At 37.7% G+C, this 26575-nt stretch overlaps 1 protein-coding gene across 2 annotated transcripts in view; it reads right to left on the reverse strand.

Moving 5' to 3' along the window:
• Window positions 1-15318: 15318 nt before the first annotated feature.
• Window positions 15319-26575, reverse strand: part of LOC126282096 (FHIP family protein AGAP011705-like) — a 218678-nt gene continuing 207421 nt past the window's right edge. For both annotated transcript variants that reach the window (XM_049981554.1, XM_049981553.1), the window contains one exon: window positions 15319-20967. In XM_049981554.1, coding sequence (XP_049837511.1) covers window positions 20965-20967 — 3 coding nt within the window. In that variant the 3' untranslated portion in view covers window positions 15319-20964. The remainder of the gene's footprint in view (window positions 20968-26575) is intronic.

Consider the following 26575-nt stretch of genomic DNA (forward strand, 5'->3'; position numbering starts at 1 on the left):
CTTCTAAAACTGTACGCTCAGCTTGCTGTGCACATAGTTATAGCCTACACAAAGAAACATGCCCTAATTTTCTTACCCACGACATTCTGCCCTTTTTGGGGTACTGTAGTACCTCTTTTAACATGATAATATTATAGAAAATTTGATAAATCTACAGATTCCTTCAGTGTAATACTTAACTTAATTGCTATCTGTACAATACTACACTTTTTTCCATACAGGCTCACTTTAATTATTCCTACTTATTCTATGCTATTTTGCCGTACTCTCCCACGGTTGGTTGGTCTAATTTCAACTGATTGTTCCCGATTCCATTTGTTATTCGTTCCACCCCATCCTTGGTCTGACCATTGACGAGTTTCTCTATTGGAGCTCCATGATGCGCCATTATTTTGTGGCTCCCATTCCCGGCCATTTTGTTGCCTATATTCTCTGCCACAGTTCTTCCATTGTATATTGTTCCCACTACGATATCTATGTTTCATGTTTTGGTCAGGCGGCCGATTTACATTGTTTTGCCAGTTATTCTTTCACCTTGCACGTGTCTCTGCCAACGTTTTCCTCTCGCCTGCTGCTCGTTGAAAGCGAACTCTAACTCTCTTAGGATATCCTTGAATCCTTCTACATCACTTCCACATCGGCCGACGAGAGTTTGATGGTAGGAAATTGACAGCTTCATGCAACTCAATTTTACGATCTCAGCCGGTGTGCATGGGTCGTCCAAATACTGACTCTTTCTGGTCAAGTTTTCGAAAAACTTCACTAGACTACGGAACCCTGAACTCTCCAAGTCTCTACTCATCATTATTTCCTGTTTGATCCTGTACTGTGTCTCCTTGGACCAGTATTTGTTTAAAAATGCGTCACGAAACTCTTCGTATGATGTGCACGTTTTGGCAACGTTCAGCGTGCATTCGGCCGTTGGTCCCTCGATATGTGAACATACGAAGTCCAGTTTGTACATTAGAGGCCAGTGAGGAGGTAATGATAAATCAAATTGTCCAAGGAAAGCTTTCGGGTATAAAATTACCCTCGTCTTTGTAGTGCTGAAATGTTTAAAATCGAAAATTTCATCAGAGTTTCTTCCCGCTCAGCCTACCATATTCTCACTAGGCGCTAACGTTTCCGGTCTACCGTTACTTTGGGCATCCTCTCTTCTGTTCCCTGTTATGTTTTCATCGGTGGAAAAATGTTTTTTGGTGCGCATTATCGGGTAACAATTATGAATATGAAATATCTCATTGCCGTTCTGCGTATTCGCAATTTGTGACCCAGTCGTGCCCTGTGTAGACGCGGGGGCCATATCTCTAGCGATATTTCGTTGCTCTGCAGATACGCTTTCAGTCTGTAGTTGACGAGCAACTCTTACATTCCAACACATCCTAATATCATCTGGACTTGGACATTATTCGTAAAGCATTTGAACTGGCTCTTTCAGTATCTGCTGTTTCCAAATCGCCTAATATTTCTTTTCTGAGAAGTGATTTTTGTCTTGGTTGTGACCTGACTTCCTGAGATAATTGCTTAATTTTGCTTTCTACGAGGTGTGTTTTTTTTTTAAGTAAGTACCGTTTTGAAACTAAAAGAAGACATGCTAAGATATCTCAATATTTTATTTTTATATGAAAACCTGTACCTTAATCTACGCACTTACGCCATCACAGTCTCATTCTTCCTTGTTTACGTTGTGGACTGAGTGTTTAAGATGCCTCCGATAATCTTGAGTCCTGCCGACTGTGAAGTACGGGCTGTTATAAGATTTCTTAGTGCTTAAGACCTAAAAGCGATCGATATTCACCGTGAGATCTGTGCAGTTTACGGAGAAAACATTATGAGTGATGGAATGGTAAGAAAGTGGGTGAGAGCATTTAAAGATGGCCGCACAAATGTGCATGATGAACAACGGAGTGGGCGTTCTTCGGTCGTTAATGAAAGTTTGGTGCAGGAAGTGGACAATAAGTTGAAAGGAAACAGATGCTTTACGATTCCTCCTTGCGGGATGACTTTCCTAATGTTTCTATTAGTGTTTTGTATGGCATTGTGACCGAACACTTGAATTACCGAAAATTGTGCGCATGTTGGGTACTGAAAATGTTGACGGATGTGCACAAAACCAAACTTTTAGATAGTGCATTGACTTTCCTTGAGCGGTACCACAACGGCGGTGATGATTTCTTAGGTCAAATTGTTACGGGCGATGAAACATGGGTGGCCTACGTCATACCACATTCAAAGCAACAGTCCTTGGGAGTTGAGCAAGGGCAGCGTTGCTGCAAGACACTGCCCATCCGCATGTGGCGAATCAGACCAAAGATTTCATCCCATCTTTTCGATGGGAAACTCTAGATCATCCACCGTACAGCCCCGATCTTGCGCCCAGTGACTACCATCTGTTTCTGCACTTGAAGAAACACCTGGGCGGTCAGCGTATTCAAGACGATGGCGAAGTCAAAACAGTGGTGATGCAGTAGTTAACAAGTCAGACGGCAGACTTCTATGAGGAAGGTATTCAAAAACTGATACAACGTTATGACAAGAACCTCAATATTGACGGAAATTATGTAGAAAAGTAGATTAAGGTACAGGCTTTCATGTAAAAATTATTGAGATATCTTAACACGCCTTTTTTTTAAATTTCAAAACGGTACTTACTTAAAAAAAGACGTCTCGTGTGTTCTGTTTAAATTGGGAGAGCTCCTCGGTCAATGCTTTATTTGGTGCATTTCCGTCTTTTGCAGCTGCGTTATTTCTACTTGTATCACGCGCCTCTGCAACTTCGTTATTGCACCTCTATCTTTGTTGTGTTTTCTGTCTTCTCTAATGTCTCAATAGCAATCCGCTTGGCCCTCCTCGTTTGTAATAGCGCCTCGTTCGCGGTTCTTCTGACCTCCACAATCTCACGTTCTAGTTTTGTTCGGAGTATCACTACCTCATTTTTCACTTTCCTCGTTTCATGTTTTATCGACTGAATCTCGACACTAAGGTTTTGAATTTTACTTCTCAGTTCAGCACTAACGTTCTGAATTTTACTTCCCATTTCTGAGCGTACATCATTCCCCTTTTTTATTTGCTCTATCAATTCCGTGCTGACCCCTTGAATTTTATCTCCCATTTTGGCATTAACGTTTTGAGTTTTATTTCGCATTTCACTTGCCATTGCTTTTAGGTATGCAAGGATGTCCAACACACCTATGTTCTCTAGATCTTCTCTCCTATTATAACTGTCTCTTCCTCTACTCTTAGGTGATCTTCTCCCCTTTTCCCTTTCCATTTCTTGGTATTCAAAATAGTCATCACCGCGAGCCCTTCATATATTGCCTCATGACGATGCCACTGACGGCGAAGTACCACAATTCTTAGTTGTTCTGCGTCACTTGGACTCCGTACATTATAGTCATGTATCTTTACGATTGCCTCAGTGTGTCTCTGATCCTCATCTTCGCTATCAGATTGCCCACCATGGGCTTCGCTGTGTTTATCATCCTCACAAAATTTCGTTGGATCGGTATTATACTCACCAGTGCCTTGTGCTGCTAACATAGCAAACTCTTTCTCATCCCATAAGCTTTCTTGACTACCCCGTTTGTCTGCCGTTTCTATATTGTTACAACTAGTGCTCTGTTGTGCTACTAAGCGCGCTTTCGCCCTAGTTAACAGTTCTCTCTTAAAATACACTCAATTTACAATACCCACATTTATTATGTAATAACATGTAACTTAAAATATCTACAACAAAGAAGCTACACTAATGGCATCGTCGCCAACGAGCAGTGTCGTTACAATACGAGCAAAATACAATGACACGACATAACCTAAAGATCAATAAATTGCAGCGATCGGTCTGCAGCGCAACGCCTCTGAAAAGAAATACATTAAAATAGACAAATATTATTTTTCTTAATGTAATCGTGTGACTTTACCATTGCAAACTATATATGCAAGCTGGGGATCACTACCAATAACACGTAAATATTATAAATGGGAAAAAAGATTTTGAAAATTTCCAAGGTTTCACACCACTTTATGACTGTAATCAGAAAACTCTAAGTAGGATACTGGCAGGGTAAGCCATATCTAATATGCTACTCCAGGCGGGTCTAAAAATAATTGTGCGCAACTAAAAATAATAAACGTTAAAATAAAGATTAGCTCCTGTCTTACTACCCCCTGAAGCAAATCTTAGAATCTCTTAATGGACTTTAACATATAAATTACAACCTAAACATAAAGGAACGATTAAGGCAACTAATACTACTAAATGATAAATGTTGTCCCTGTTTATATATTTATTGTGGATTAAAAAAACTTTATATTACAAAGTTTACATTTCCTAAGTAAAATTACAAGTCGATTGCCCAACTCTGCCCCTTATTATGACTGCGCGATCTAATTTCAATTACGCGAAATGACTGACATCGGCTACGTACCAAACACTAGAAGACACTACTTTCAAAGATGATCTACAGTGGTGTGGAACCTCAGTAGAAATAAACTAACGTGATCATACCTTTTATAATCCTAATAAGCCGAAGAAAACTGCGATATCACCGTATGTGCTGCGTCCGGTGCGTCGAAGTGATGGTTCTGGTACTCGTGTGCGACGTTGGAAGAACTCCAGCCACAAATTAACTCTTTCAAACACTAGGACGTCAGAAGGCGGTCCTGTGACTAATGTACTCCAATACTGTCTTCTCCTCTCTGTGTTCTACAGACGATAAATGCGAACTCTCAGCCACAAGGACACAGATCAGATAACGTCTCAACGTAAGTATAGACTTAGGAAGTGCTCTCGATTACTGAACGCCGCGTAATCAACGACGACTTCCAATCTGGAGGTGAAGTCCAGAATCATATAGGTTCGCAAAAGTTCAGTGCCTAACTGTTCTAACTATAAACTCTCCTGAGAGCAGAGACAGCAAGTCCGTCTGTATCAACAAAGCTGATATCGAACGACCGTCACATACGGGCGCTCACAACGAAGACCTCGTCTCTCCACTGCTGGCTTCCCAGCAAGGCTCAGCTCCCCACCATCGTAATTCCGAAAACGAATCATATTCACGAAACCAACGAATATTCTCCCTCCCTACAGATTCTTCTGAACGCCGACCAACCATATTTTGGCCTTTTGTCGTCCAGTGCGGGACGTTTGCCAGGAAAAAACCTATACTCGTACAACGGTATGCTCCTGAGTAAAAATTCTTGCAAATAACCCAGCATACATGGTTTCTGCAGTGCTGCTTCTTCGTTCCTCCCACCTACATCCAAAATTTGCAGAGTTTGGAAGTATTATCTGGTTATCCTTCCAGTCCCACTACAATAGCAGCCACCCATCACCCTATTGTGCTCCACAGGTGCCATGACGTCCGTCTACTTACTTCCTGTGTTTAAGCAGGACCAACACCTGTGCGGGCCTTCCACCCAGAGCTTGAGTTCTGCCTGCCATTTCATCTCAACTGGCATTTCAACCTCTGTTGTTGTTGTGGTCTTCAGTCCTGAGACTGGGTTGATGCAGCTCTCCATGCTACTCTATCCTGTGCAAGATTCTTCATCTCCCAGTACCTACCGCAACCTACATCCTTCTGAATCTGCTGAGTGTATTCATCTCTTGGTCTCCCTCTATGATTATTACCATCCACGCTGCCCTCTAATGCTAAATTTGTGATTCCCTGGTGCCTCAGAACATGTCCTACCAACCTTCTTGTCAAGTTGTGCCACAAACTCCTCTTCTTCCCAATTCTATTCATCACCTCCTCATTAGTTGTGTGATCCACCCATCTAATCTTCAGCATTCTTCTGTAGCACCACATTTCGAAAGCTTCTATTCCTTTCTTGTCCAAACTATTTATCATCCATGTTTCATTTCCATACATGGCTTCACTCCATACAAATACTTTCAGAAATGACTTCCTGACACTTAAATCTATAATCGATGTTAACAAATTTTTCTTCTTCAGAAACGCTTTCCTTGCCATTGCCAGTCTACATTTTATATCCTCTCTACTTCGACCATCATAAGTTATTTTGCTCCCCAAATAGCAAAACTCCTTCTAATTCCCTCAGCATCACCCAACTTAATTCGACTACATTCCATTATCCTCATTTTGCTTTTGTTGATGTTCATCTTATATCCTCCTTTCAAGACACTGTTAATTCCGTTTAACTGCTCTTCCAAGTCCTTTGTTGTCTCTGACAGAATTACGATGTCATTGGCGAACCTCAAAGTTTTTATTTCTTCTCCATAGATTTTAATACCTACTCTGAATTTTTCTTTTGTTTTCTTCACTGCTTGCTCAATATACAGATTGAATAACATCGGGGAAAGGCTACAACCCTGTCTCACTCCCTTCCCAACCACTGCTTCCCTTTCATGTCCCTCGACTCTTATAACTGCCATCTCCTTTCTGTACAAATTGTAAATAGCCTTTCACTCCCTGTATTTTACCCCTGCCACCTTCAGAATTTGAAAGAGAGTAATCCAATCAACATTGTCAAAAGCTTTCTCTACAAATGCTAGAAACATAGGTTTGCCTTTCCTTAATCTTTCTTCTAAAATCAGTCGTAAGGTCAGTATTCCGTCACATGTTCCAACATTTCTACGGGATACAAATTGATCTTCCCTGAGGCGTACGTGACAATATCAGCCTTCTTTATATATTCATATATACAATGTACAACCTATCACCTGATACCTAATTGTATTTGTAAATCACAGCAAAGTATGTGAATGGGTGCTTGTAAGGTGTGAAATTACAGCCACTTTACACGTTTAGCCAATCCTATTCTCTGGATATGCGGCTGCAGCAATTTCCACAACGTCTTCTCCGAAGAAATAATGCTGATTAGAGGAACTAAAAAGTGCTATCCCTCTCTCTCTCTCTCTCTTTTACTAGAAATAACTTGGTACCCTCATACTTTCAGTTCAGTTCAGGTTCCACTGATGATAGCAATATTGTAGTCACTGAGAAAACAAGAGAACTCCTTGCCGAGAAAGCAAATGAAACTTTCAAGGAAGTTTATGACATTGAACATAAAGAAAACTAAGGCCATGAATTTCAGTTTGAAGAGGAAAAAAGACAGTGTTAAATTAAATGTAGATGGCACCTCTATAGCCTGTGTAACAAATGCAAAATTACTAGGAATGAATATTGATTCTCAGTTGAACTGGTGTGAACACACAAAGGTACTTGCAAAGTGTAACATGTTACATATTATTCATATGTACACTCAATTCTTAGCTATAACATTCTTTTTGGAGGATCAAATGCACAAAATATGAACATAATTTTCAAACTCCAGAAAAGAGCGATAAGAATAATAACCAATAATACTAGTCGAGCTCATTGTAAAGGTCTGTTCAGAACACTGGGGATTTTAAGTGCTCCATGTGAATACATCTACCAGTCAGTTGGACATTTAAAAAATAACATTGGTAATTACTGCACAAACAGCTCTATCCATGACTATGCAACAAGAGAGAGACTTAACTTACATTTGCCAAGAAAAAATAAACATAAAACTCAAAACAGCATTTTCTACCAAGGAATAAAACTGTACAATACATTACCAAAAGAGATTAAAGAAACTGCAAAAATACACTTATTTAAAAAGGCAGCTAAAAAGTACTTGCTATGCAATACGTTTTATACATTGAAGAATTACTTAGCTAAAACAGAGTAGGGATTTGATAAAAAAATGTGATACAAATAAATAATAATAATTATTATAATTATAAAATATCCAACATTCCACATAATACCTTCACTTTATGTTTTTTTTTTCCTTTCTAGAAATACTTACCCCCAAGCTATGCATAGCACAATACTAACACCTCTTCCTCTTTCTGAGCCCAACATCTCACTCATTATGGAGGGATGCTGATTCAGTTTTTCAGGATAGCAAATGGGAAGTTGCGGTACAGAAAATGGTCCAGAGATCACCAGTGTGTGTGTGTGTGTGTGTGTGTGTGGTGAGTGAAGTGTTATGAAACAATGTGTGTACTCCAGTCCTGTAACCCGGAAGATATACACGATCAAAGGGAGAGCCACGTGTGAAAGCACCCACGTGATTTACCAACTGACCTGCCTGCACTCTGACGCTTTCTATGTGGGAATGACCAGCAACAAACTGTCCATTCGCATGTGTTTGTTGGTAATGAGGATCACCCTGTGGCTAAACATGCCTTGGTGCACGGCCAGCACATCTTGGCACAGTGTTACACCGTCCGAGTTATCTGGATACTTCCCACCAACACCAACCTATCCGAACTCCGGAGATGGGAACTCGTCCTTCAGTATATCCTCTCTTCTCGATATCCGCCAGGCCTCAACCTCCGCTAATTTCAAGTTGCCGCCGCTCATACCTCACCTGTCTTTCAACAACTTCTTTGCCTCTGTACTTCTGCCTCGACTGACATCTCTGCCCTTACTCTTTGCCTTTAAATATGTCTGCTTGTGTCTGTGTATGTGCGGATGAATGTGCATCCTTTCGTCTTTCCCTCTCCTTCCTGAAGAAGCAACCATCGGTTGCGAAAGCTAGTAATTCTGTGTGTGTGTTTTGTTCATTGTGCCTGTCTGCCGGCGCTTTCCCGCTTGGTAAGTCTTGGAATCTTTGTTTTTAATATATTTTTCCCATGTGGAAGTTTCTTTCTATTTTATTTAAATTTGTAAATACTTTGACATGTCCTATATCCTTTTTGAGAGCTATGGATCAATAAAGCTGCTGCTGCTACTACTACTACACAGTGCTGTTTTCTATGTGAGCATAATGACCTATAAGCTATCTTTCCACATGAATGGCCACCACCAAACTGTGGCCAAGAAACAGCTGGATGAACAAGTTGCTTAGCACATGCTTTCCACCACAATATGCTTCACTTCCGCGACTGCTTCACAGCATGTGCCGTCTGGATCCTTCCTTCCAACACCAGATTTTCCAAAAAAAAAACTGTGCATCCCATTCCCTGCTCCCAATCTGGCACAACACAGAACCTTCCAGACCCCCCCCCCCCCCCAAGTCCTTTTCCCCTTCTTTACTTCTCTCCTTTTCCACTCCCCCCCCCCCCCCCTTCCTCCCCTCCACTAATAACCCAACTCCACCTGGCAGCTGTACCCTGCCCCCACCATGACCCTGCATGCCCACAATAGCAACACTACACTTTCCTTCACCCCTCTGTTATTCTTCCCTCTCTCCACCACACATCTTCTCCTTATCCCCACCACTGGACTGCTGCTTCCATCAGATGCAGCTACAACTCAGTCCGGCTGCAGCGGCCAGAGACTGTGGTCATATATGTGCAAGTTGCACTTGCTTGAATACGTGTGTGTGTGTGTTCTCTGCTTCAGTAGGAGGCTAAATGTATAGTAGTCTTTTCATTGTGTCTGTCTGCAACTCTATGTCTCCTATGTATGACGGGTATCAATCTATCCTTTTCATAATGTTGTTGTTCTCATGTTTTATATTTCTACAGCAGGAGTTTGTGATCACAAATACGAGGTGCTACCCAAAAGTTTATGGAAAATGTCAAGAAATAAAATCTTACTTTATCTGGATGTTATTCATCACCATCACCTTCAAAGTAGTCTTCTTGGGAGTGTATACACTGGCCACAGCAGCTTTTCCATGAACTGAAAACTATCTGAAATCAAGTTTAATACCACTTACAACTGTACTTGAATCTCCTCAACAGTGTGAAATCCTTGATCTTTTGACTTGTGTTTTATTATGGGGAATTTAAAAAAAAGAAAAATTCACTGCAAGGTCAGTTGAACGAAGTATATGAGGAACAACTGTCACTTTATTTTTCACCAGAAATCCCTGGATGATCAACACAACGTGTGAGCTCCTGTTGTTATGACAGGAGGAACCAATCACCCATGCATTGCTTTTATTCTTATGTCTTTACTCAGTCATCTCAGGACATCACAGTGGAACACTGCACTGACAGACTGACAAGGAGGGACAAACTTCTTATTGACAATTCCTTCCATGTCAAGGAAACAGGTGAGTGTGGTTGGACATTACTCTTCCACAGCATCGACTGCTGCACATTTTCATGATCGTACCCATAAACCTTGCTTTCAACAGTGATGATAATCTTCAGAAGAAAGTGATTCACTTTTGAGCATTTCTTAAAGTTATCTGCAGATTTGCACACAATGCAGTTTCTGCTCGTAGCTGAAAATTCACTGCAAAATTTTGGATCAATCCATTACAGGTGCAGTTTGATGGATGAAATTCTCTGACAAGTGCCATAAGACTCCTCCATGATATTGCATATATCTTGGGTAGTCTGGCTATAATCTTCCAGCACATTATTCCAAACAGCAGTGACATTTTCAGGAATAATGTCGGTTGCTGGCCAACCTGAACTTAACACGACAATGGGGAAATGTGCATTAAAACTAAATGTGACCATCTACACTAAGCCACTTGAGGCACTGACACACAAAGGACCTACGAGGTACCATCTGGCAGCGTTTTGTTGTGCTAGCTAGACTTCACGAGCTACACATACATTGTGGGAACTTCTGGGTAGCACCTTACGTTAAAATTATAATGGTACTGGGCAGATGCACTCAGGATAGTATTATGATTCACTTAATGTGTGTCCACAATGCACTTTGTTGCGATACTGACCTGATTCCGTAGGCTCTTCTCAGTAACACCACTCTTGATCACTGCAAAGCCTAAATCAGTGTTGGTTGGTGTTCGTTCAAAGACATACATGACAGCACCATTTAAATTTTATTAACACACATGTTTATTCCTTCTAAAGTTTGATTATTGATAATGGTGGCCAGTTTGTCAGGTATGAAAATTTGTTAGCACTCTGAACCAGATCACCATCTACACCATGCAACAGTCACAGTCCCATATTGAAGTTAATTATTTAAATGTGGGCACAAAACAAATCTGCGTCTATATCTATATCTACATCGATACTCTGCAAAGCCACCATATGGTATGTGGCAGAGAGTATACTGTATCACTACTTGTCATTTCCATTCCTATTCCACTTGCAAAGGGAGCAAGGGGAAAACAGCTGTCTGTATGCCTCTGTATGAGCTCCAATTTCTAGTATTGTGTCTTCGTGGTCCTTACATGCAATGTCTGTTGGCAGCAGTAGAATAATTCGGCAGTCAGCTTCAATTGCCGGTTCTCTAAATTTGAAGTTGACTGCCGAGTTTGAGTTCCCAATCATCTCGGTAACACTTATGTGTAGTTTGAACCTACTGGTAACAAATCTAGCCGCCCACCTCTGAACTGCTCGATGTCTTCCTTCAGTCCAATGTGGTATGGATCACGAACACTTCAGCAGTACTCAAGAATATATTGAACCAGCATTCACACTTGGAGGAATACACCGTTCACTCTTAGCATAACCCTCTAGTAATTTATTTGAGAGAAAAAATACACTTCGGTAATTCAATTCATTCAATCCATAATGAAAATTACAATTACAAATAAGAGCTCATTTTGATGACGATGACTTTCCACACTTTACGAGTCCAGCACATTGAATTTATAATTTTCATTAATTTAGGTTACAGAAGTCACTCTGAAGTCTTTAAATGTTAAAGATTATATATTTCATGGATGTTGGTCTGCATTTTTCAGATACAGAACATTCATGACTGTCATTTGAGCCAACACTGAGGGTGCACCCAAACTAGGTCTTCCCTGTGAGGTTTTTACCTGCAGATTACCAATTTTGGGTGATGTCACACTACTTATAGACAGGCAAAAGAGAAACTGTTATTTTGTAAAGCACATTATGGTTTGGAAATTCGTTAGTTTGGATTCTACTGTTTTGGATGGAAAATGTTTCTGGTCAGAAATTTAGAAAAATACATGGACTCTATTATTCTCATGCCATGTGGATACCCTTGTTTAATGTATGAACACCGTATTGCTAATTATATTAAATTATATGAAACTTACAATGGTTATAATGAAACCTATGATGGATTATGGGGCAGCTTATAACTTAAGGGGACCCGGAATGTCCTATACTTCCAATGTTAAATGTAAGGAACATTTTCTTATGAACTATTAACACCAGAATGATTAAATTTTTACAGTATAATATTACATATATTTAATACCATGCACCATATGGATTTTTATTTATTGGTGTTTTTTGGGAAGATATTAATTATTTTGTTACTGAAAATAATTTACACTTTTTTTGGCATATCATCTTTGAAATAAAATCTGTTATCAATTATGTATCACAAAAGGCTATGATACAAGGTGTATATTGGCACTGTTTACATTCCTTGAAAATTATAAGTCTTTATCTCTAATAGTTTAGCAGAAAATGTTCATTATATGGCAAAAAAGTGAACTTTTGGAAAACGAGTTTCAAAGTTTCACTAACATTTTCATGGAGTCTAGCACCATAAGAGGGGTTTTCCCTGTCAGTACACATCTCCCCATGTAGCCTTCTTTGTCTGGCTTCCCTCTCACATTCCTTTTTCTTTCCTTTCAGCATCCCATTTCCTCTCATTGTCTATGAACATCATTGCACTCACCATGTACTTTCCGGGCATCACATCCAGCTTCTGCAGCACATTCGACTTTATAATGTTACCTTTGTTGTACATAGCAATGGCATCTTATACTCCAAAATGAAGAGCATGAATTTCCACAAACACATTTTTTGGGATTCTGGTCCAAATTACATTATTCACACTCTCATTTTGATTTTGTGTATGTCCATGGAGACATTTCTTCAAAAATTCAGTTGCAGAAAGATCTCTGAAAATTGGTTTTATAGCCTTCATGACAGTTTCTGGTAGACTGTGATGATGCTTGTATACACGTTCAGATCCCTGATATTTGTTGTACTTGACCAGGAATTGGGTCCTCATGGGCATAGTCCTCGTCAGTCGATAAGGTGTGGTAGTAAAGTGCCATTACGACCTTTTCCATTGCATCAACACTTTGAGTATTTTGTCTTATTGCCAGTCCATAGTCTCTCTGCAATCTGTTGATTACCTCGTCTGTCAATCTTTTAGCTCCACCCAAAGGTTTTCCATCACTGAGAACTTGGCCTTTCACTGTGGTCTTCAGTCGACGCAGCCTTGTTCCCATACGTTTCTAAAAGTGACTTATGCACTCCTGTTTAGTAATGGTAACATCATTTCCATAATGTTTCACCTCAGATACAGCAGCAAAAGACTTCGAATCACCATCACCCACGAACTGTAGGTATCTGACCTTGTACCACAGAATAGAGCAACTGAAAATGTCTTTCACACCGGAGACTTCCACGGTCCCACTAGACCCACGGTTCCTTCGACAGTTTTCTGCATGCTCATCCTTCACTCTTTTAGGACACCTACAGTGCTTGGATTTAATTACATCATCTATAACTTTTGTAGTATCAGCACTTGTTGCCGTTATTACCCTATTATGAGAAGTGTGTCCGCGCTTCTGCCACGTACCATCTAGTGCGACAGTCAGGTCCCGAGGATTCTGAACATCTGGAATTTCTTCATTCATCGCCACAGCCTCCTCCACTGCTTCTTTAATGGATTCTTGGGCTATATCTTCAACACAGGAGCCAACAACCGAGTTATATTTTGAGAATTTTGTTGTTGGTGGTGGTAGACTCATTACACCACAAAACATTTGACCAGCAGAGTATCCCTTACTGATTGACCTTAGAGCATAAACACATCTAATATTTACACCATAGTACTTGCTTTTCTCGCTATCAGTTTCACCTTGTCCTATTTCAACATATTCCAAAATGAAACACTGTAATGACAACTAGTACAATGGAGACAGATTTCTGCTGCAAGTCCTATGTGTCACTTGACATTTACTGACATACTCAATTTGCAACATTCCTTACGCAGTAGGCTACTGAAATCTCAATCACCTTTGAGAGCAATGAAATGTTAATTATTTTGTTCACATTATCCTCACTACACTTCTCCAATAAACTGCAGTATTTTTCAGTTGATCCATGCAACTTCTTGCCTGTACTAGAGACAGAAGTAGATTTCACTTCATGAATAACCTCACATTTTCAGAATCATTTTCCTAGGTCGGAGAAATTGTCACAGTTCCACTAGTGTACCTCGGAGGAGGCTTCTTCCTCTTGTAAACTCCTTTACAAAATCGAGGCATATTTGATAAGTTCCAGTTACGCAACAGAAATACAACACAAAGCGTGCAATAACCACCAAATGCTCAATGTAAACAACAGTATCCAAAGACTACAATACGCAGACAAAACAATTGCCAATCAAATCGTGTTTCCAACATAATATAAAGTCTTTAGAAAGACCGGAAGTTCTAAAAAACGATGTTTTCAATTAACATGGTTCAAACGGCTCTGAGCACTATGGGACTCAACATCTGAGGTCAGAAGTCCTCTAGAACTTAGAACTACTTAAACCTAACTAACCTAAGCACGTCACACACATCCATGCCCGAGGCAGGATTCGAACCTGCGACCGTAGCGGTCACGTGGTTCCAGACTGAAGCGCCTAGAACCGCTCGGCCACACCGGCCGGCCAATGAACATGTATCCATGGAAATTCAATATCGCGACGTGCCCTCCACAGCACATTATTGAAAATAATATTTTCAATACTTGGAGTTGTGCTACAGGTAAGATTAATATGTCATTTTAAAGAGGAAGATCTGTAGCATTTTATTTCGCAATAAACTGAAAACCCAAAATCTCATCATCTTTAGGTTTCGGGTTCCCTTAAATTTTCATTATCTCTTCAATTAATTAATTTCTGGTAATTCCAAGTATTTTAGGAAAGTGGGACTGCCAGACTTTTTGTTGGTATTGGTCACCTTTCTTCTATATGCTGATTAGCTTGGAGGATTGTGTATGTGATGAACTCTTGTACTGACATTAATTATATTTTCAAACTACCATTGTTCTAATGAAAACTAATTACATCAATGTCAGCAAAATAACCAAAACAATATCCTAGACAAGAAATTCACATGAAATTAAATCTAAATAAGATCTAGAGAGATTCATGTAGGTGTCACATGGCAACAGATAAATGTATTGAAAATAAGATAAAAATTAGAAAAACAGAATGAGATTTTCACTCTGCAGTGGAGTGTGCGCTGATATGAAACTTCCTGGCAGATTAAAACTGTGTGCCCGATCGAGACTCGAACTCGGTAAAGGTCCCGAGTTCGAGTCTCGGATGGGCACACAATTTTAATCTGCCAGGAAGTTTCATTAGAAAAACAGTTGGTTATTTATTAGTAGAAAAAATTTAATGCATGGGAAGAATCCATGATGCTATGTCACAACTTTAGAAAACGAATACACTGATTTAACATTATTTTATGATAATAAAGGTTATTTATTCCATTTTCTGCATTTTGTACATTCAAATAACAATCACAAGAACAGTGGCACAAAACAATCCTAAAATTTTACGTAAATTTCAAAAATATTAAAGTAACAGGACAGACATTTGTACAAGTAACAACATAAAGGAAACTGGGAGATTCTCGTCGAAGATAACAGTATCATCCAAAATATAATTATTTTGCAGCATAATTTAAATTCAGACTAGGCCAGAAAAACAGGACAAGACTCTGCCCACCCAATTAAACTTAGGCGAGTCAAATCTTTAGCTCTGTATGGGGACGTACCTGTGTGAGATCAGATGTCTCTTTGGACGGTCAACTAGTTCCACTTTAAGAACAGTCTCACAGAACTGATTCACACATTATGAAAAGAGGAGGAGACAGGGTCATAAAAATAGCTTAACTGTCCTGAAAAGTTGGATTAATCATTTTTACTTTAATTTGGCACAACATCATTTACATGTTAACAGAGCGTGTTGTATTTTAAGAACTTGTCATTTTTGTGCATGGTTTATTGTAAGTATGGTATCAGTGAAAAATTTTTGTTGCCAAACAAAGAGATGCCTGAAAACAATACAAGCATCACAATTTATACATTTTTCAAGGCTATCTGATAACTCAGTGAGAGGTTAAAGAACAAAAGCCATTACAAAAACTTCCATTTTAATATTCTAAAATATTCTTGGTCAGTTTCACAGACAAGAAGCACAAAAGCCGTTAACATTAAAATAGTAGAGATGGAAATAAAAATGCCCTAATCAAAAGAAATTATAAAAACTTATGTCATTTGGGAGATGTGAAACTGTGCAAATAGTGAAATAGGTGGTTAGTTGCTTTATCTTAAACAAGTCATGAATTATTATTTATTTTAGATTTTTGTTATCTTTTGGTATCTGAAAATTGACATATACTACTTGAGGAAATTCTGGCACAGGTGCTACAAAGAGATTATAAACGCAGCACCATATTTGATCAGGTACAATTTAAAGTAAAGTTGTTAGCAATATTTGTTATATGTACAAATGATATTTGTTCTTACTCAACATTCCAAATATCAACAAAAAACAGACAATGATGTTAGTGCATTTCCATCAATATCCAAATCAGTAGTAAAAAATTTTATCATCATACTGACAAATCCTGTTCCTCACAATAGTCAAGTAATCTTGCTATTGTTAAATATAAACTGTAAAATAAATTTACAGTGATACATAATTTGAGGACTTCCTGTACTTTCTTTACACTAAGTAATGAAGAGTCATTTGTAACTTTAACAGCTACAAATATGTGCACTAAATACATAGCAAAATAGTAAAATTTATTACAGAGTTACACAATGGATGGCAAGTTCATCTGGACTGCATCAGCACCAAATCCTCAGTAATATCAGCACATGCAAAGAAACTTCACAATGACATTCATAGTACTGGTTATGAAAAAGACGAATATTTCATATGAATTCGTGTATGTATACAGTATTCAAAGCAAAATATTTTTTGCCAGGAAAAGGATTTTTACAGCAGACATGCTTCTTCTCGTGTGTTTTGTTACCTGTGTGCTTAATAAAGCTATAATCACACCAAAAATAAGAAAGTAAAGCACCTTGAAGTTTTCAAAATTGAATTAACAGGATCTTCTGTTTCAAAAAATTTTCAATATTGAATCATTTTGATTGAAGATCTATTACAGAAATACTTCACTGCAAAATAAACACAGTCTTACAGCATCAACCACCCAAACTGGAAGTAAACTGTCTACTGCAATGTGTAGTTTCACACAGACAATTAGAAATCACACTACAGCAACTGCTGCTCTGTCACAAGGAAACCCAACAGTTTCTGTATTTTGCTGACACAAAGAAATACAACTGTGTATTTTTGTTACAAATCTCTTACATGGTATCGAAGTTTACCACGGAAACACCGGGGTTCTGTTAGTCCAAGGATAGTGAAATAAATTATTTTCACAAGATAACATGGTTGAATTCTTCTTTGAGAACCCTCAGTTTTTGAAATTACTGAATAGGGACTTATCACCAATCAGGAATATTATTGTATTATCCTTACGTGTGCGTCAATGCAGTAACAACAATACTATAATAAGGCTCTGAAAACAATGAAACACACATATACAAAATATGATAACATAATCTCTAGAGGAATCTGGTAATATCACTACCATGCTCACCACACAAACTAGATATTTTGCAGTCAAATTTCCACGGGTATGGGTTATCCTAATAAAATTAAATAATCACCAATATTCTAATCCACCTCCCACCGGGAAATACACTACTACCAGCAGACTCCATTAACAATGGGGAAAAGTGTACATGCTTGAGCTGCACATGTCTAACAACTGAACTTATGTGATCCCTATTCTGCACTTCATTATATTCCTTGAAATCGCTCACAGTAATCTGATTACTCCATGTTCAATGAGCCTACATACGATTTATGGAAATCAAACAGATCAGATAGCAAGATAAAATACAGTAATACAATACACTAAAATCCTGCTTCCAATAATAAAATTCTTCACAAAATATGCTCTTTAATGTTTCTGGAAGTTTCACAGCTTCATATGTAATCAAAAAAGCTTTCAAAGCTCAGCACTTTGTCATCAGCATGGTTGTAGCATGGACAGAAAATTTGGCACCTCATATTCAACTTCCAAGTGTAAGAGATACAATATAGAAATTACAAATTTTCACCACTAATGCATTGCTTTCATAAAAACATATAAACTGGTGGCCCAACTTATCAGGACTTGAACTATCTCCAATACAAATGGTCCACAAATACTATCATTCCCACATGGTGTAGTGTGTGACAGTTTTAATATTATACATAATATTAAAACTATGTCACACTACTGTACTGAGTACACAATGTTTAATTCCTAAAACATGCACACCTACTTTGTTCTCTCTTCAAAAAATAATAAATAAACAAGAAAACATTATGTAACAGGAATGAATTACAGGATGGGCATCAAAGCATTACTTTTTAATAAAATGGAAAATGTTACATTTCCGTACAAGATAGTACTAAAACATCACTATTATTACAAATTTCTGCTACTCATTCTCATTGGTGTTTTTAGTACATAAACATTTTAATCTTTCTAGAAAATACCCACAGTAACTGAAAAATCTTGTTTTCCTCTGTCAGTCTAAAATTTGTCTTCAGTAAGATGTCATTCTGTGTCCAAAAGATGTCAAACTGTAATCCAGATATTTCAAGGTAACTTCGCCATCACTATTATATACTGTATTCTGTCCTAAAATAAATTTTTTTTATACATCACAACACATTTTGATACTATTCCATGATTCTAACACAATTCTGCCTCTGATACAATACATAACAACTCTACAATATCCTGCCATTAATTTCAAAGATAGGTGCACGTAACATTTTAAAAATAACTTTCCAAAGAATATACAATCTGCGCTACTGAAGGCAACGGGTAATGATGTTAGAGCAACAAATTTTCCACTAAATATATGTGAGGAATCCATTTTCACATAAAAAATACAATATTTCCATATTATGAATAATGGCAATGAAGTATCACAACACAGATCACCGACACTTTCAAGTTAATGTTTACTTCATAAAATGCATAAACAATGTATTAAATCTAACTAAACAGAAAAGGCATAGACAAACAAGGAAACTGTCCAGAAGTAAATAACAGCCAATAAAGGTGGCTAAAATATGTATATACCACCAAATGTGGTGAAGTTGATGACTGGGCTGAAGTTGGCCATAGAAGCTTAAAAAACATTTTGTATTAAATTAACTCCACATTGGTGACTAAAATTGTTTTACTTTAGTTATTATATCTACTGTTCATGTCAATGGCTAGATGTACAGTATTGCAAAACTCTATGTGAATACTAATCTTTGCAGGCGCACTGACTTTTTAACTTTTTCACTGAGCTGAAACTTTTATTTGTGTTACTGGCATGAAACGACTTGTGTGCCTGGATCTTCTGTATACCATGCATTGGTCCTTCACAATGACAACTACAGCAGTAACAAAAGGTAATCTATTTTTGTTACCTATTTATAGGCAATAAATAAAACTTTGCAAATTCTTGGTGAAATCAGGATGAACTTGACTGTCTTTTCTCAAGCAGTTCTTGTAAGAACAAACATCTGTGAATGCATCAAGAATGTAACATAATGAACACAGCAACAATGTGACATAGTGGATGCAGCAACAAATGTCTTAACAGTCTAGTGGTGGAGTGAGGAAGACATTCTTGCAAATATCTGTATGTTACCTTATGAATTTGTTACACATATTGCAGTTCTGCTTGAGCCTAATACCGTTTGTTACCCCATACTGTTAAGATTATGAGACTTGTCAGTGTGAAAATACTGCATGTGTATAATAATGAATAGGGTGAATTGAAGAAATACAGTCTGAATGTTTTAGAACTGTGTCCCACTGAAATTTTAAATGGAAAAATAAGCATTAACAAGGCTATCCAAGGCTATAAAATTCCCAAAGGAACCCGTAAACACAATTCACAGTCATCATGATAAAACACACGCTGGTCAGACAGCTTTTAGTGCTAATGAAGAAGAGTGTGTTTTTCTCCGAAATTTCGTAAAGCAAATTTGTGGCCCCTTTTTTGTCCTTAAACTTTCTTTGTACATTACTCTGGAATTAGTATTAACTTTAACTATTATGGCAGATTTATTTTTCAATTATTGACAGAGTTTCAGAGCAATCAAAGCCAGGGCTAGAGTCATAAACAACCCATAATTATTATATAACAGATAATCAGCTTTTTTAAATTTTATGATCTGTTAGAGCAAAAAGTAGTAAAGACCAAAACTTTTATTACTAGAGCTCAATACTCAAACTCTGAAAGACAACCTAATATATTAATTTTATTAGCTTCAGAAATATTTTAAGTTTAAAACCCAAAACCCATCAACTTCAGCCCATTTGATAGTAACAGATCCCAGCACACTGACAGAAATACGTAGGTGTTACAGCAAGCAGTTTTATACTAGATAATGTTTGTGCATATTCCATACAAAGTCCCAGTTCTTAAAATCTTTCCCTCCATATTTCACCATAATAGGGTATTCAACACTTTGAAAACTAACAAGCCTTTTAATTTTTACATATTTCTGTCAGTCTGCTGTAGCCAATTAAAACACACACATTCCAAATTTACTCAAATCTTGCAAAACATTAATTCATCACTGTTATTTACAGGGAAACATCTGTAATGGCAAGGCATACAGATAGGTCATTTTCTAGAATCACACTACAAACACATTAAAACATAAGACATAATGATATTATACATAAGATGAGTTGTTTATTTTAAAATTATTATAGCATATCACATAAAATAAAATATATTTTTATGAGCAGTTAATCATTTTTAAATTAGAATAACCTGTACATTTACTTTGTCATCTTTAATATCAACTTTATCACTTGTAGAAATAAATATTCTGCCAGAAGGTACTTAACATTCATAAACATTTTAAAACACAGCAAATAATCAGCACCTTACATATTTTGTTTCACATGGCAAGCTTCCTTCTCTGTTAATGTCTGGTTGCACTCTCACTGAAACAGAGAAATACCATTTCAAAACTATACACTAACCAAAAAAATATTTTCGCCAGAGATCTATTAGAACTGACCTACACATTTCAAGGTTCAGTAAGAACAAGGACTAGTAACAACATTTTCCACTAACATTCTATCAGGAAAGCAATAAACAGTGTCAAATGACAGCTTTTGATATGACCAGCAATGTGGCTACAAAAATAAGAGTTGGTGGGTGCATGGGGAGAGCAGTCTGCTGTGAGTTCTGGAGCTGCAAGGTTACTAATAAGCAGACTGGGTTCATCTGATATTAGGACAACTAAGTGCAGCACTTAAACTATTACTTATGTGCAAAAACAAATAAGTAAGAATTATGAGTGAAAAGTCCAAAGTTGAGTTCATAGAATTACAAGTGAGAAGTGTCATACAATAGAATATTTGTAGTTTATCTGAATTATCGTTAATACAATGGGCTGTTTTGATGCTTTGAAATACAAGTACTTGAATTTGTGAATTGTTACTACTGGAGAAAGATATTAAGTATGTAGTCTTATGTTAAAGCATGTTGACCCAATAAATAGGTAAAAGTTTTCAATTGGATTTAAGGGGTCCTGGACAGAAACAAAAGAGTATAATGTTATAAGTGAAAATCGTTCTGATATCTTTGACAGCAGACCTCTTCTACTGCAAACTCTTTGCTTTCCATATTTTGAGAGGTGGTAGTATGAACCAAAACAAGGAAAAATATCCAGTAAACGGGCTCAGAAGTGCATGCCTTAAGAGATAAGAACACTCATTCATCTTTGCTACTGTGAAACATGTCACATCTACTGAGCATGTACTCATAGTTATTAAGGTATGCATTTGGAGCCTATGTTTATTTTTTTTTCTTGATTTGGTCCACATTAACCCCTCCCAAAATATGGAAAGCAAAGAGCTTGAAGTAGAAGAGGTCCACAGTCAGAGGCATCAGAATGATCTTCACTTTTAACTTTCAGGTCGGGTTTCCACACCAGAGTCCCACACCTCAAATTAATACATTTTCCTTCTCCATCATCCCTGACAGTTTGTATCATCATCATGGAATCATCCTGTATTAGCAGTAGTTGGAATTTAGGCTCTTGAAGGCATGTGCAGGGCAGCTGCTCGGTCAGTAGAGGAGGAATTGGGAAGGTTCAAGAGCATTTCAGATATGTTTTCACGAAATAAATGAGGAAGCAAGAAAACAATGCACTGAGAAGACAGTGGCTAAAAGAGTGGTAGCAGGGAAGAAGAGAAACTGGATAGAAGAGAGGGTAAATTGGTGAAAGAGGACAGTGAGGTGAGTAAGAAGGTCCTCTAGGGAATGGTTCAGGATATGAAGAGACACAGGATGGAAAAGTCAGGAGAATCAATAAAGAGGTCAACAAATTGAATCTATGAAGCACACAAGAATTTAGAAAAAAGCTGAAAAACTGACAGATAAGTATTAGAGAATAATAATTGAGTATGGAAGTATTACAAGGTAGGAGAGTGGGAAAGAAACTGGTCTGAAGTGGTCAGAAGATGGAAAGGAAAAAACGTTGTGACCAGATTTAAAAAATACTAAAAGAAAACAATAGAGCAACGAATCAAATGATGAATTTTAATTGGCAGGTGGTCCTTAGTTGGCCCATCAGAGAAGAAAGAAAATAATAAAGGCGAGTGAGAATGTGGAGGAAATGAAGGAGATGTGGAACAAATATTTTGAAGAGTTACTGAACCCCAATTGAAATATAGAAGATAAAAATGAGGAGCTGTGGAATGTAGAGGATGCAGAGATGGACCTAACCTAGACTGAAGTATCAGAAGTGATTAAGACCATAAAAGGAAGAAAAGCAGCAGGATTGTATGAAATAAGTGTGGAGATGGTGAGAACAGCTGGCATTGTTCGAGTGAATTGTCTCTATCAGGTCATGTGACAGTATGGAAAAAAAGGAGAAAATCTGAAGAATGGAAAATGGGAATCATAGGGCCAGTTACAGGAAACTATGTCAGAATTAGTGGGCAAGGAGGACTGAGAAAGGAACAAGATGGGTTTAGACCAGAAAGGTCAGCAGTGGCCCTATTTTTACTGTAATGTGGCTCCAAGAGAGGCACTAAAAATATGGAAAGGATTTAGTAGCTGTGATCCTGGACACTGAGAAAGTGTATGATAGAGTGAAAAAAGTAAATCTTGGAGACACTCTCTCTCTCTCTCTCTCTCTCTCTCACACACACACACACACACACACACACACACACACACAAAAGGAGGGGGGGGGGGGGGGAGATTGGAAGGCTGACTACAAGAATAATAAAGGAAATGAATCAAGGAAGTGTAAGTTGTGTGAAAGTAGGAGAGATGACAGAGGGCTGAAGCAAGGGAGTGCACTATTCTCTGTACTTTTCACCATTATGGATGAGGTGACTCAAGTGCAGATTGAAGAGGGAATGAAAATATGAAAGCAATGGTGGATGCAGATAATTTAATGGTGTGAGGATTGGAAAAGGAGAGGTACAAGAAATTAAATGAATGGGAAGAAGTGGTGGATGAAGTTTAATGAAAAGACGTATGAAGTGATGGTGACTTTGAAGAATAAGAGAGAGTAGCAATGGATACAAGTATTAGAGTGTAAGTACTAAAGAAAGTGGAATGTTTCATGTACCGTTGGGAGTGTAATAGAAGGCAATGGGAAGAATGATAACAGCAGTGAAAGGGGAAGGCAAGCACATGGATTCCTGCAAAGTGTTAAGGAACCTGATCTGGAGGAAGGATGTACCACCAAAACAGACACTGAATAAGGACTGATTGGTTGGTTGCTTGATTTGGGGGAGGGGACCAAACAGCAAGGTCATCAGTCCCACCTGATTAGGGAAGGATGGGGAAGGAAGTCGGCTGTACTCTTTCAAAGGAACCATCCCAGCATTTTCCTGAAGCGATTTAGGGAACTCATGGAAAACCTACATCAGGGTGGTCAGACACGGGTTTCAACAATCGTCCTCCTGAATGAGGCCAGTGTGCTAACCCCTGCGCTAACCTGCTCAGTAGAATAAGGAATGAGACCGTGAATAGTGAAAGAGAAGCCTGGGCACAAGACAATAGAATAGGAGGCAAGAGACCTGAACAATATGACACACTGATGGATCATTGGGGTGAAGGAATACGTGGTGAAGAGACAAGCAGGCTAGGAAAAAGTGAAGGGGGAAACTTGGTGGCAGGACAGCAAAAGATGGAGACACTTATGTTTTAAACAGACTAGCCTGCGGCTGCAAATTGTAAAAGATTATGATTAGTACATGATACAGTAATTAGGTTCACATCATCGCATTTGTTCTGTTATACAAGTTGTTCTACTCACAACTTTCCTTTCACCTTCTACTGCTTAAAAGACAGCTTCAATATAGAGTGCTTCCAAAGTGTCAACATGATCTGTGAATTTGGTTGTGCAACTTTTTAATGTGGTGGCACATATCTGTTTCATTAAAAAAGCAAATTGGTACACAGTGTCTAAATTAAGTGTTTTGAACAGTTAATCACAACTGTAGATGCATCCAAAATTGTAAAAAGGATTCAAACGTGACCATACTTCTCAATATGATCCATGTGTAGTATGTCCCAAGACAGTAACCTCAGATGAAAATACAGCACCAAGAGAGTGTGCAATGTGATGTTGAACAATTGAGAAACCTATCTGCATACAATGTATCAAATCAATTGGCTATTGTAAAGTTGGATCTATAGTTTGCATGCATATGACGTAGTTTTTTGAAGCTGCTTATACAGTTTTCTTTTAAACTTGCTCATGTATGTAATTTTGTTTTCATTACTTGCATACAATACATAAGCATATCGGAAGAATACGCAAACTATGACAAGGCTTTGCATGGAATGGTGCTGCGTTTATTAAATGCTGATGAAAGTAAATGCGAAAAAATAAGTTTATCAGTAATTTTTCCCATCACATAAGACTGTAAATCTCTCAGCACATGTTATAAGTAATCTGCCATTGTTCTCCACTTTTGTCCAGCATAGTGCCAATCACCTTCATAAATTTATATGCACAAATGAAACTTTCTACACACATCTATCAATCACCTTCATAAATTTATATCATATCTTGTGGACACACTGGACATTTTTGCAAGACGCAGTTCTTTGTTAACTGTGATTTTATTATCAATTCCAGACTCAGAGATGATGGCAATGCCCACGACCAAACCAGATAAATGAAGTAGCAATCACATAAAATAGGAAAATAGCGCTTACACGTGGAAGAAAGGAAGTAGAATCAAAACAACAGCAACAGAAGCACACACTGTAGCTACATATGCAACAAAAGATTTCTCTAGGTTTTCTGGACTGAAATTTCAAATTTCCCAGAACTAATTTTTGTTGTACGTCAGATAAAGCTTTATTTTTCTCATTTTCAAAGGTCAAGCTGAAATTTTGAGTTGCCATATCACTTGTTGGTAATTACTACAAATTCAGCTAGGCTTTAGAGTTTTATCATCAATTCTGTAACTTAACATTTTGCTGCTTCTGGAAATTTCTTCATTACCACTCTTTGTCACCATTCCATATCACTGTGCAATAACCTCAATTATATGAAAAATCCTCGCAGGAACACGCTTCAAGTAGTTGGCAATTGAATGGAATGTCAAAAGTCTTCTCACCAATGTACAAATAGAAAAGAGAAATCAAACAAGGGCACTTCAGATGAGAGCACTGAAAATTTTGGTGGCTAGTCATATTAATTTCCATAGCAGCCAAATATGAGGCTGCCTAATGGTCGAATATGCCTGGGTTGCTGTAACCCATCTCACTTCTACTAGTGGACAGCTGCTTTGACAGTTCACTATGTGTGTAGTACTATGAATTAGCATTGTGTGGTTACCACCACTGCTAGGTTTAACAGAATCCAACTTACTAAACAAGTACACAATGTGCTAGTAGTGCTTGGACTTTGCAGGAACTCTCTCATATTAATTCTATTTTAATTTATATCAAGTTCCACAAAGAACTATAACTGTTTGTTTTTAATGAATATTAGATAATTTTTTGTTGCAGAAGTATATTTGTATTGATTAAATGTTGTGGTTCTAAAGTGATGATTACAATAGTTAGCTTGAAGCATTGTAACAAAGCAAGGTGGGACTATCATACCTGCTCATATACTCTTATACCTCTCCTAAAATTAATATAATTTTTTCCTTTTATGATTTCATTTTGTTAAAAGCACATACAGAATACTGACAGTAAATAGCTAACATTTCATTCATGCTTTATTTCATTAAAACTTATTACTCACTGGATAGTTTTTAGACTGCTGAGAATAACAGCACATTTGACTTTTGGGCAAACATGTTCTTTAAAGGTATATTCATGACTTGCGGGCTAAGATGAAATTTTCACTGAGAATAAAGCTGTTTATTTACAATCAAAACAATTCACTTAAGAGCTCCCATTCTCTTCTTTCCAACAATCATTTTACTTTATCCAAAAACTTGAAATGTCAATAGGTTTTCATATTCAAACATTTTATGGTCTGGAAATTTCTGATCTTAATTAGTGATCATTTCCTAAATTCAGCACCATACACTAGTAGCCCATATTTTTCTGATTCCA

The sequence above is a fragment of the Schistocerca gregaria genome, chromosome 7 (genome assembly GCF_023897955.1).
Source record: "Schistocerca gregaria isolate iqSchGreg1 chromosome 7, iqSchGreg1.2, whole genome shotgun sequence".
Lineage (NCBI taxonomy): Eukaryota > Metazoa > Arthropoda > Insecta > Orthoptera > Acrididae > Schistocerca > Schistocerca gregaria.